Here is a 13343-nt window from a genome sequence, read left to right on the forward strand (position 1 = left end):
GCCACATGCTTTCTCAACAGCGGTCACCAGTCCTCCCGAGCCCACACACGCTGCTGCTGTGAACATTACTGGAGGGCAGGGAGCAATGCTGGGCCTTGGACCCTCTGCCTTCCTCACAGAGGTGCAGAAGACAAAACAAAGGACCTCAGAATTCTTCGCCACCCTCTGCCTTCCCGACTATCCACAGGCTGCAAGAACAGCCTCCATTCTGGTCAAGCATGCACGGCACGAGACTTGCACTTACTGCCTTATTTCCCCCTTTGAGAATGCCCTTCTCCTCTGGTTTGCTGATAACGGTTGCAGCTGCAGAAGAAGGACTTGGTAAACTACTTCTGTAAACACTGCAGCCAAGAAATCCCTATGGAGCTCAGTTCTACTCTGTAACACATGGGGTCATCACCAGTCAGAATTGACTGGTTTTTGCAATGGGTTTGGCTTTTGTTTTCTTTGATATCTTGTTCTAAATCCACCTTCTCCAGAACGCCTTGTTTGATTAATTCTGCACGTTTCCCATACCACCGCGTGCTTGAAGACCCTGTTGTGGATTGAATTGTTTCCCCCCAAGATATATGTCAACTTGGCTAGGCCGTGATTCCTAGATTGTCCATTTCCTCATCTGATGTGATTTTCCTATGCATTGTAAATCCTACCTCTATGATGTGAATGAGGCAGGAATAAAGGCAGTTATGTTAAAGAGGCAGGGCTCAATTTACAAAATTAGGTTGTGTTTTAAGTCACTCTCTTTTGAGATATAAAAGAGAGAATTGAGCAGAGAGACAGGGGGACCTTATACCACCAAGAAAGCAGTGCCAAGAGCAGAGTGCGTCCTTTGGACACAGGGTTCCTGTGCTGAGAAGCTTCTAGATCAGGGAAAGATTGATGACAAGGACCTTCCCCCAGAGCTGACAGAGAGAGAAAGAGCGCCTTCCCCTGAATTTGAACTTCTAGCCTCCTAGACAGTGAGAGAATAAATGTCTCCTTGTTAAAGCCATCCACTTGTGGTATTTCTGTTACAGCAGCACTAGGTAACCAAGACAGCACTCTTAAGCTTCTAAGTCCATTTTGCAAGTGGCTTTCCTGCAAGGATTTCCACTTAATTTGGCTGGGAACTCCGCTGGAGGTAAAGGCAGTACGTGTGGTTAAAGAGCTGATTTCCCATTTCTTTGTTCTGAGGCTTGCCTCAATTTACCCGCTCTGAGGAAACCTACCCCAGGGGTCGAGCTCCCACCTGAGACGGCAGGAATCTTCCATCCTGAACCTAGCCCTTAAGTAGAGCTGGGAGCCTCACGTGTGGCAAGGCCACAGGTAGCCAGGCCTTTCATTCAGAGCCTCAGGGCACACACTCGAGCCTCAGGGCACACACTCACATCCCTATGAAATAGCTTGTCTTTTAACCCATTTAAAAAATGGAGAAACTGAGACCCAGAAATCTTATCAAAATCCCGTGCCTTAAAAAATGAAAGTAGAACAAACCAACAAAAAAGAGAGGGAAGAAAAAAAAAAAAAAAACAGAAAACAGGGGCTTCTTGGGAATGTCAATGTTCTGTTTCTTCACCTGGGCAGCAGGTAGGTGGGTGCTTGTTTTGCTGTTGTTGTTTAAACTGTGCATATATGTTATCAGATATTATCAGAAGGCCCTTTTCAGTGGGCTCCCCACACATGCGCTGACAGGACCCAGGCCATTCTGAGGGCTGATGGCCTGTGATCATCAGTAAAGGTTGTGAGCACGCAGAGAGAATCAGAGGATTCGGTTTGGAATTTGTCTCAGCTATTTGGCTTCTAATTGCTTTTCCTGCCCTTCACTCTGAGCAGGCAAGAAGACCAGTGTGTGGCGTGAATAGAAGAATATGAACTGGAATCAAATGAATCCTGTGTCAAAAGCACTTAAACCAGAAATGGAATAATGGAATTCGGAGCTCCCCATCTTTATTCAGGGAGAAAAATATTAAGAAGTTCCTGGGGAAATGAGTCACAGGTGTTTTTGTGAGGGGAAAGAGAACCTTAGTGGGAGCCCAGGGGTAGGCCTCTGGTCTGCACCCAGACCCTACCTTTCAGGAAAGGTCGAATTCCTCAGGCTGCTCGTGGGTGGAAGGGTGGCACATGGTTAAGAGCTTGGCTGCTACCAAAAGGTCAGCAGTTTGAATCCACCGGCCGCTCCTTGGGAACCCTATGGGACAGTTCTGCTCTGTCCTATAGGGTCGCTATGAGTCAGAATCGACTCCACAGCAATGGATTTTTTGTTTTTGGTTTGGCCTTCTGGCTTCTGACACACATCAGGACAAAACCAGCTCATGCCTATGCTTAGACACTCATCCCAGACCCCAGAATTTTGATCCCATGCTGTATTTTTAACAGGAATTCACACTCCACCTCTCTTCCGTGCTTGTCCCTAAGCTCCTTCCCTCTCCCATTCTCACTGGAGCTGACTTTTTCTGGCTGGAGATTTCTGGTGCACATTGGCCAGTCAAAACTCTCTGCAGTGTCTCCTCCAAACTAACATGAAATCTGGTAGAAGCAAAGGACTGGATATTGTTGTTAGGTGCCATCAAGTCAGTTCCAACCAGGGCTTCAAACTGGTTTTTCCCAGTTCTGTCGTGGCCAAGGAAGTGAAACTAGAACAGACTCAAATTTTTAAAATTTGGTTGAACCAGAATGGTAACTGGAATGGGAAAAACTACAGGTCAAAACCCTGCTAGAAACCTAATCTCTCTCTCAGAGAACAGGGTATAGCATAGCAACCAAACCTCCTGCCCCTCGGATTTTGAGCAGAGTTGGAAACAGCAGTGCCTTGCTCAATGATGGCGGCTGATGGTACCACTTTGAGCGTGTTGCTCTCTACAGTCCTGCCAAGAACCCAGCCTCATGCATCAGGCTCCTGAAAGGGCTCACTACGCCTCTTCTGAGTCTCCCATTCCAGGGCTTCAACTTGCAATTTCCCCGTCGGTTATCACTCTGGATCACCCTAATTGTAAAAATTCAGGTCTGTTCTAGTTTTGCTCCATCGGCCATGACTGAACCAGTTCGAACCGGTTCAAGGTCCTGATTCTGACTCACAGGAACCCCGTATGACAGCGTGGAACTGTCCTATGGAATCTTCTAAGCTGTAATCTTTACCAGATATAATATTTAATCTTTACCAGAGCAGATTGCCAGGTCTGTCTCAAACAGAGCCCCTGGCTGGGTTCAAACTGCCAACCTTTGGTTAGGAGCTGAGCACTTAACCATTGTGTCACCAGGGCTCCTTAAGGACTAGATAATGACCACAAATTAACCAAGAAATGAACACACGTAGTTAAGCAGAAATCCAAGCCACAAGTGGCTGGGGGTGGGACTCTGACTGCTGGGTTCCACCATACGTGTGTCTGCTGAGATCTCCCTAGAAGGTCACATCAGGTGTGTGGAGGAGCTGAGAGGGCCCCCAAAGTATCTGCATGAACCTCCTGGGGGGCAAGCCCCGTTTTCAGGTTATTTTCTAGTCATGGTTTTAGAACTGCTCCTTTAAGATCGCTCTTTATTTTTTCTTTTCATTGTTCCTCCTACCCCCTCATCACAGGTCCCAGGCCACCAGAGCAGAAGTTACTATGCAGGGCAAGACGAAGGCCATGGAAGGGAGACCACAGGAGTCCCTGGAACCTCTGTCTGCCACTAGTTAGGGCATCGTCCAGACCTCTTTGGGAAAGACCCAAATTCTCTCCTCCATGGGGGTGCTTCAGATAAAACCTCTTATTTTCTCCCCCTTCCTCAAAGATGATTTCCTCCAGTGCACTTAATCCATCACAATGCCTGGTGCTGTCATGAGAAAACAGAAGTGGGGACTAAGGGACCAAAAGTTACCAGTTTCCAAAGTTTAAAATGAAAACAAAAGGAAGCTGGAACTGCTGAGCTCCTTGGCCAAACACAGGTGTTGGGTGGGGGGTATGAAAACTCAAACTTGCCCCTCGCTGGTACCACTATCAAATCAAAAACCAGTTTCTACCCAGTTCCAGAGCCAACGATGGAGTTTTTCCATCATTGGAAAACTACGCCTGAGAAACATGTTGGGATACATTCCAATATCCCTAGTCCCTTTCCCAGAAAAGCAGCTCAGAAAAGTTGAGTGATTTGCCTGAAATCACACAGCAAATCAGACTGCGTGCGACGGCCTCAAGTTCATGTTTGCTTCTCAAGTCCCTGTCCTGTAAACATGTTGTGATGAAGTGGACAGAGATAACCAGGAAGAGGCCCTGCTTGTTTTCCTTGCTCCCACTGAGCAGGCAGTAGCTGTTTTCTTCTCCTTGCTATCAGTCTGAGCCCAAATTGCTGCGATCCACCTCATGGTATAGGGGGGGCTCCTTTTCTCACATCTGATATCAGTTCTGGCTCAGGGACGTTCGGCAACTAATGTCAAGTGCACAGTTGCTGTTCCGCCTCCCCCAATCAGAATGAGGGCATCATCATAAAGAGGGACAGAGATAACTAGAGGAGAATGGAGATGAGCAAGCTTCTTAAGGCAGCTTAATCTACAGAGATAAGAGCAGTGTAGCCCCCACCCCACGACAGCTCAGGGGGGAAAGGAATGAAGCAGAAGTCTCCACTGCTGGCCTGGAATTTCTGAGCTGGAGTGGGGGTGGTGGAGAAGGGGGAGTTTCCAAGGCTGCCTTTTGTGGATTCAGGGAGAGGGTCCCATCTGGTCAAGGAGTCAACTGGACCGGACCAGAATGAGACTGAAGTCTGCCCACAACAGTGTCAAGGGGACTCCCTTCCTTTCACCCTCTCACTTAAAACAGAAACTGCACCTCCTGACCACACAGAGTGGGCTCCTTGGGCCTGGCTAAAGGCAAAGCTTCCCATGCAGAGCTCATCCAACAGAGCTCATCTTTTAGACATACAGTGAGCCCCAAACCTCTGGAAAGGACAGCAGGAGAATCAAAGGTCAGATTCCAGTAACTGCCACAATTTTTTGAAAGTGCACAAAACAAAGAGCTAGCTGTCCCCCCTTCTCATCCCTCCCCAAGCACACAGACAGGTAGCATTCACAGGTAAGAGCATACTTACCTGCGCCCCAGTGGCTTCCTGACTCTGAGCCGCTCAAGCCAAACGAGGAAGGTCATTGGCTTATTCTGGCGATCTCCTTAGTGGCTGCTGCCATAGGATACAGGCTTTATCCAACGTAACCTAGTCCTTTTTGGTAGTCCTTTCTGCTCCCCTAGCCCTGGCCCTGCACCCCCTCCAGAGAAAATCTCCCTGAGGCATCAATCTCCAAGGAATCGAAGTTCCTTCCTGGGGCTGACATCTCTCTCAGCCCCGCGGTGAGCCGGCTTGAGAAGCCTGCACTCCCTGCTGCCGCTCCAGCAAAGGTGCGTTATTTATGCTGGCTGCTATTTCAACTGATATAGGTGTATATTCCCAGCTCGCCAAAGGTCTCAGCAACCTCAGGAGGGAAAATAAACGACTCTTAGCTGCCTGCAAAGGTACTTCCAGACCCCGGTTCTAGCTGCTGGCTCAGCCTGTATGCTACTTGAACCGAGGCCCCAAACCAGCCCAAGCTCCACTCGCACCACCTGTCAGTTCTCCACCCTGGGGGTTGGTTCGCAGGCAGTCAGCGATCTCCAAGCACTAGCTGGACCTCTGGCTCCACCTAACGGCAAGAAATCCACACCCCCCTTTCACAGACGGACAAACTGAGCTCCAGGAAGGCCTTCCAAGATTCCAAACGGAGGAAACTAATCCAGCAAAGGAAACTAACGGTCGCCTGCTCTGCCTCCCACGCTGTTAATTTTCTTCCCGTCTTCCTCCAAGGAGGGAAAGCGAATGTCAACTTTTTAGTTAGCATCTTGGATTTCCCCAGCCCCTTGTCTACGACTAGCACTTCTCACACATTGTTCAAATAATTTCCTCGAATGGGTGAGTTACTAGAGCGTCTTCTGAATAGCGGGAACGAACGCACAGCCCTGAAAGGTAGCTGAAAGAGAAATGGCACCTGACGTCCAGCCCCGGGCTCCAGCCGAGTCTACGAGCACCGGTTCATCCTCTCTGACCTCTGCCTCGCTCCCCCGTCACTCTCAGCCTGTGAGAGGCCTTCTGCGTGGCGAGGGCCGGGCTTGCCAGGGGAGGGTCTGCGCTCACCTTTAAATCGGGAGGCTTGCTTCGGTGTCCCGGGTTGGGCGCCGCGGCCCCAGGTGCCTCCGAAGTTGGCCCGCCAGCAGAGTTGGCACCCGCGCCCTCCCCAGGGCGGAGGTCCGCGCCCGGCAGGTGGCAAGGGGCGTCTTCCTGCCCAGCTCCATCCTCCTCGCCTTGCTGCTGCTGCAGCTCGTCCGACTTGCACCTCTTCATGGTGTCTGCGGGTCGGCAAGGGGAATCTGTCCTTCCAGCGCACGGTCTTGGGGGAGACCGCACCCCCTCTTACGCTCCGGAATGAGGCTGGGGGTTTAAATTATTAACAAGGAGGGGAGTCGGCGGATCATCATTTCTTAAGTGAAAAGCATAAAAATAAAGGAGGGCGAGGGAGGGACGAGGCAGGGGAGCCTTGGTTACAGCCCGGGATAGTTGACGACGACCTGGGGAGCCGAAGGCAGGTCACCGTCGCGGCTGGGCAGCAGGGCTCCTCGGGCAGCCAAGGCGGGGCGAGGAGGACGGCAGCCCCCGGCCCTCAAACTTTCTGCCTCGGGGCTCGGGTAGGGCGGAGGGGAGCTGGGCGGCCCAGCGCATCCCTCCAGGCTGGCCCGGCCGCTGGGCGAGGCAGGGCACGGGGCAGCCAGCTGGGCAGCGCCCGGTCGGCCGCCCTGGGCGCCGACTGCAGCCCCCGGCCCTGCCGCGCGGCCCCCGCCCCTCATGGGCCGGCCACGGAGCCGGCGGCGCGCCCGGCCCCCTCCCCGCCCTCCCGCCGCGCAGCTGCTGCAAAGCCGCCGCCGCCGCCGCCGCCACCGCCGCCGCCGGAGCCCGGCTGCGAGCGCGCAACCTACCGCGCCCGCCCGCCCGTCTGCCTCCGCCCGAGAGGGGAAGGCGAGGCAAGGGGGAGTGACAGCGCCAACCAGCCAATGGGAAGCTCCGAGGGCTGAAGGGGAGTCGCTCCGCGGCGTTTTCAGGGTTGGTTGCGCTGTGCGCGTCCCCGGAGAGGGCCGGAGGGCGATGCTGCCGCGGCTAGGCGTTGCGGAGAGCTGGCAGCCGAGCAGGGGCTGGGGTGGCGGGCGGTGGGAGCTGCGGCTTTAGCAGATGCGTGAGGGACCCTCCCATGAAGGCTTTTCCCCACTGACTCGTTTTATTAAGCTGAGAGGGGGCACAATGGGGGTGTTTGTCATCACTGCTTTTTTGCTCTAACTTTGCACTTTATGCAGCCCTTCCATGGGGGAGACGCCGATCTCCTCCGGGATGCTAAAAACCCAAACCCAGTGTCGTCGAGTGGATTCCGATTAGTCGGAGTCAAACCTAAGCCTACATTCCGAACAGCAAATGCAAACGGGGGGATGTTCGTCTGCCCCATTGCACCGCCCCCCTCCCCCCCCGCTTTAAGTACCTATCTCGAGTGACTCCTTACTTAGCTCAATGCCTAGAAATGGGAAAGTGTTTGTTTAATTTTTATAAGCAATAATGTACGTGAGAGTACCTTGCAAACTGTGAAGCAGCATTTAAATAATAAGGGGCTGTTAATGGCGGAGGTCGATACACAGGGGAGAGCAGGAAAGGAATGCTCTTTTCACATAAACCTCGGCCAAACTGCACTGAGTAATCTTGAGGCAGAAGAGAACAAAATGCTGGGGTTTCCAAGATACGAAGCCTAGGAATAATAGCAACCCTACTTGAGTGCCTACTGTATGCCTACCTTGGATAAGGTGGGTTTGCCCATCCAGCGGTTTTAGACTAGTGGTTCTCAAAGAGCGGCCCCAGGGCCAGCAGCATGCCCATCACCTGGAAACTTGATAGAAATACGCATTCTTGGCCTCCACTCAGATCTACTGAATCAAAAGTAGTGGGCCCAGAAATCTGTGTCTTAACAAGTCCTTCAGGTAAATCTGATGCATGCCCAAATTTGCGAAAAATTGATCTAGACTGTGGGGAAGGGGCCACTCTGTTTATGAATCAGAGAGATGCTCTCTAAAGGATTTTACAGTTTACCAATCTCTTTCACACTCATCATGCCATTCTAGCCTCACTTCAGTCCTGCTAGTCTGTGAGTTGCTGGCTCTGCTCTGTCTTCTTCCCATTCCAACCACTCCTTTTCATGTGTATTCTAAAAGAGACTAAGTTGTTAAGAATTTACTTCAGTAAAACAGCCACTTTCTAAACTAGGCAGCTCCAGCTTTAGAAGACAGGAATTTAGGATGGGGTGGGAATGTAGAACCACCCCCCCACAATGCTACAAGCCCATTTTTGATGGTGAGGGAGAGCCAGAATACCAACGAAGACACTGGCAAGTCTAGACAGAATCTGTGGGGGCAGATTCCCCTGGAGCCAGGTGTCAGGCAGAGGAGTATAGTGCCCCCTGTCTGACTTGCCCCAGAAATGTATAAATGTGCACAGGCTGCACAGACCCTGGGCAAGTCTTGAGCAGCAAATGGTGAGCACACATTGACACAGGATCACAACCTGACACTACACTGAAGAAAAGCGGTGGCATTAGGTGTGAATCTTAAAGGAAGCAGAGACCATTATATTCTGAATTATTCCTCATTTCTAGACTAGGTTGAAGTTGGCCTTGAGTTTGATGTTTTTGTATACAAATAGCATGATGGCCAAATACCCAATGTGTGGCCGTATTTATCAAGGTGCGACGCAGACCTACAAAGAGGTCCATAGTATTTTCCGAATCAGCTAATACTTCATATTCCATTTGGAGAGGCAGTGTAACACAGTGGCTAAGAGCTCAGGCTCTGTGGTCAGGCTGGTTAGGGACAGATCCTGGCTCTGCTCTCCACTGACCCTGTGGCCAGGGACAAGTTATCTCACCTCTTTATGCCCCAGTTTTCTCATTTGGAAAGTGAGGATGATAACAGCACCTGTCTCCCAGGGTGTCGGATAATACACGTAAAGCACTTAGAACATTGCCTGGCACAGGGTAAAAGCCATAGCTATAGCTATTATCAAAGATGTCCTCATTTTTAAAAGGGTTGCACATTTGATTCTATTGGTTATATCCTTGGGAGCTCAAATGTGTCCCACACATTTCTGATTTTCACCGAGTATCATCTCATAGAAGGAGCCCTGGTGGCACAGTAGTTAAGTGCTAGGCTGCTAATTGAAAGGTTGGTGGTTCAAACCACAGCTTGCTTCCGTAAAGATTACAGCCTTGGAAACCCTATGGGGTAGCTCTACTCTGTCCTACTGGGTTGGTACAAGTTGGAGTCGACTTGACAGCAACTTGACAGCAATAGAACAAATACCCTGCTGCCAAAGAAGCTTGTGTGGGAGATCTGGGTAGAGACCTACGTGACCTACATCCGCCTGTTTCAAGCAAATTTCCATTAAAATTCTTGAGTACCTAAGATAAGTAGACCTGAAAGTACTTTGGCTAATAGAAATTCTGTTTAAAGGGGTAGATTGTTCTAATTCCTTTGGGAAAATACAGGCATATACTATGTTTTGATGTTCAAGATAAGACAAAAATTTGAAAATTTGCAATGCAGAAGGTGATATTTAACATGTAGGAGAAGCATTTTTTATTGTTTTGGCACAACTAGTTAATTTCAGATAAATAACGTGGCGTAGTGGGTTGAGCTCTGGTCTTGGCATAAGAAAATCCATGTAAGAATCCAGTTCTGCTACTTCCTGTGTGTTCTTGGGCAACCAAATCATCTCCTTTCCCTCACCTTTGGGTTTCTCATCTATAAGTACCCAGAAAACCAATGCCTAGCCTCACATAGATAATTCATGTGAAAATGCTTGACGCAAAGTATGTGCTCAGTAAACCTTAGTGAAACGTAATTAACAGACTTGTCCAGGAGCCCTTATCTGTCCCATGAGAAAGGCCGAATTGTCCCACTAACTTTCATACTTGCTGTGAATAAAAGATCCCAGTTCGGCTTATGAAACGTGGGCACTCTGGCAGCATTGAATTTGCTAAACCAGTAAGTATGTAAACAGGGGGGGATAAAGGGCAGGTTTATGAAATCCTGCTTCCTTGTCAACAGCCAGTTCATTTAGTTTGATAAACTGATGAAGGTTTAATGGTAGAGGATAAGGTGCCAGGATCAATGGGTAAGGTAGTTTTTTGTTTTTTTTTGTAAAAGCAATTAAGTCTGAGAAATAAAAGCCTTCTTTTTCTTTTAGCCTATAGCAAGAGGCTTGCAGATTATTCAAGAAAATTAGATTTCCTACTTTGCAGAAATTCTTAAAAAAAAATCCTATACGTTAAATGGGTAGGTAATTGTCAGAGAGCTATTTTAAGATTTAACATACTGAGAGCTTGAAAGATGAAAGTACTCTTCAGAGGGACTAGATATAATAATGAATTTGATCACTATATTTGGATACCAACATCATTACAAATATTCCTTTGTTAATGTAATTTTCTTTCCATTCTGTTGGAGATTTCTACTTCCACTCAATGCTCTCCTTAAAAGAAATTGGGTTCTGTTGGATTAGGAGGAGTAAACTATGCAAATAACTATCAGGGAGATTGGCTAGATTTGTTGGTGATGTCACAATCCCACCACCTAAATACAGGCTTTTTATTGGCTATTGTAAAAGGCAGGAGAGGACCAGGAAGGCTCTACCTCACTCATGAGTTGGAAAAAGCTCTCAGCCTCCTAGTGACCTATCAGTTCCCTATGTGGCGATGGATAGTCAATGGTTCCACAGCCAGTATTTCACATGTAACTTTCTGGCCCTCAGCACGATTTCATTTATTATCTGGAAGCACAAGGTTTTATTTCCCAGCTAAAAACATATTGGCTAGCTTATCAGGAGAGAAAGGAGGTAGCGATGTCAGGGAATGAACGTGAGAAATTTTCCATGGCATCCACAGGGTTTTTCAGCTGCTTCCACGTCTGGGTAAAAACGGATTTTCCTTCTCAGAGCAACCATAGACTTTGCTGGGCTGCTTATAAAGGTTATTGTTGTTGTCGTTGTAGTAATAGATATCCTTCAAAGAAAATATGGAAAACTCTGAGAAGTTAAAAGAAGAAATTAGCGCCACCCAAACACAAGTAATGCTCCCATTCTCGAGAGACCTTTCCACTTGTCTCTTCTTTAAACAGGTAGAATTTTTAAAAACAGAATTGTAATCAAATTTTATCCTCTTTTTTTTTTTTACTTAAAATTTACCCAGCATTCCTGTATGTTATGACTTAGACATATTTCCATAAATTTAAGTAAACATTTTAAATGGCTGCATAAAATTCCATCGAGTGGATATATCATGGTTTATTTAACCACTATTCACCTTATTCTTATATGCTTAGTTGCTTCAATATTTTTTACTTTGCAACGCTGCAATTACTTTAAATATGCATAAATTTTATATATTTTCCCTGGATAGCATAGAATCTCTGATACATAACTGGCAATGCTTTAAAAGAACTAGAAAACCCAGATCTCTACCCCTGCGGTCATTTCTCTCACAATATCCCTAAGACCTGCACATGAGATCCCAGCATCTGTCTCACTCCTAGGACACTGAATCGCTCATCTGTTGTAGGAAAAGCTGAAAGTTCCTCTCCTCATTTCAGGTAGGATGCAGGCATATTCCGCATGCCAGGTGCTTGTTCTCCTCAGTAATGGAAGAACAGGCACGGTAGTAATCCTGGCCATAAACAGAGAGGGTTTGTGAAGCATAAACTTAAACCCTAACTGTACTGCTCTGTGTGAAAGCCTGGGACTTGTAAAATGGCTGCTTTGTGTCCTTTTCCATCTCTATAGGGAATCCATACAAACCTCTGGACAATCTGAAAATGCTAGACCTTAAAAAAATAGAAAGAAAGAAAGTCTCAGCTTTGTTCAGAGAGAATTATCAGTTCATTATTTTACATCTGAAGATGAATATCTTTGGCAGTTCCATCTATTATTCCATGAGGTACTCAGAAAAGTAGGCAGCTACCATTTAAAGAGAATCACAAAGTGTTAGACACTTTGCTAGGACACTCATGAACACTCTTACTTAATCCCCACGACAACCTGGCGAAGTAAGGCTGTTCTTGTTGTGCAAGTGGGAAAATAGCTTCCAAGAGGTTAGAGAACTTGCGTGGGCCTGAGATCTGAACTCAGCTCTGACTCCAAAGCCTGGAAGACGAACAGCTGATCCTTTCGTCACTAATTCTGAAGCACTCGTGGTGAAGAATTTGTCAATGAGTATTAGTCCACAGCTAAATATATGTACATTCATTCAAATATATTTATGAAGCACATACCACGTACATAGGTTTTACAAGCCACTTGTGGTCCCCGCCTATGGACTTAAAGTCCAACTGGGGAGATGAAACACAAAGTGTAAAATAACAACACAATATTTAAATGGTGATGTCTGCCAGCACTTTGAGGAGAGATAAGTATGTACCACATGTCCAGAGGAGAGAGCTCTGTGAGAGTGAAGGATCAGGAGGACTCCAAGGAAGAAAGGTTTATACATACTCATCCGTATCATGAGTGTTAAAAGTCTAAAATATCGCTTTAGGATGATTCTGGTACCTTTATGTAAATACCAAAAATCAAAACAAACCTGTTGCTGTCGAGTTGATTCCAACTCAGAGCGACCCTATAGGACAGAGTAGAACTGGGCCATAGGGTTTCCAAGGAGTAGCTGGTGAATTCGAACTGCTGACCTTTTGGTTATCAGCCGAACACTTAACTACTGCGCTACCAGGACTCCATATGTAAATAAGAACTATATAAATCATCTTGAAAATAGAACTATTCAATATTTGGATCTCTAATTTTTTCATTCACATGTCATAGAGTTTTTATGACATATTGATGATGGAAAATATTTCTTCCTTTTATTTTCTGAGACTGTAGGGCAGTGTTTCTTAAAACATGGTTCATGGACTACCAGCAACATAATCACATTGGAATTTTATATGCAGATTCCGGGCCATATCCCAAACTGATAGAAGCGGAATGTCTGGGGGTGGAACTTGAAAACCTGCGTTTTAAACAAGTACCCCAGGTGATTCTTACACACATTGAACTTTGAAAACCATTGATACAGGGAAAAACTTGGCTAGTCACATTTGTTGATATGTTTGTGAGTTTAATAATAGCTCCATTTATTGAACATTTACTATATGCTCGGCAAATACTCCTTACTCCATTTAGTCTATAAAATGAACTTTGAAGGTGAGTATCATAATCCCCATTTTACAGATGACAAAACTGAGGCTCAAAGATTAGTACTTGCCCAAGGTCATCTGGCTAGAATGGGCTGGAACCAAGAT

General features: G+C 47.3%; 1 protein-coding gene across 2 annotated transcripts in view; it reads right to left on the minus strand.

Moving 5' to 3' along the window:
- Window positions 1-6736, minus strand: part of TMCC2 (transmembrane and coiled-coil domain family 2) — a 45142-nt gene extending 38406 nt beyond the window's left edge. Inside the window, exon 1 of one of the 2 annotated variants that reach the window (XM_003410259.4) lies at window positions 6106-6736. In XM_003410259.4, coding sequence (XP_003410307.2) covers window positions 6106-6312 — 207 coding nt within the window. In that variant the 5' untranslated portion in view covers window positions 6313-6736. The other variant, XM_064273318.1, reaches the window with a different exon arrangement.
- Window positions 6737-13343: the final 6607 nt, after the last annotated feature.

Source organism: Loxodonta africana, chromosome 20, assembly GCF_030014295.1.
Source record: "Loxodonta africana isolate mLoxAfr1 chromosome 20, mLoxAfr1.hap2, whole genome shotgun sequence".
NCBI lineage: Eukaryota > Metazoa > Chordata > Mammalia > Proboscidea > Elephantidae > Loxodonta > Loxodonta africana.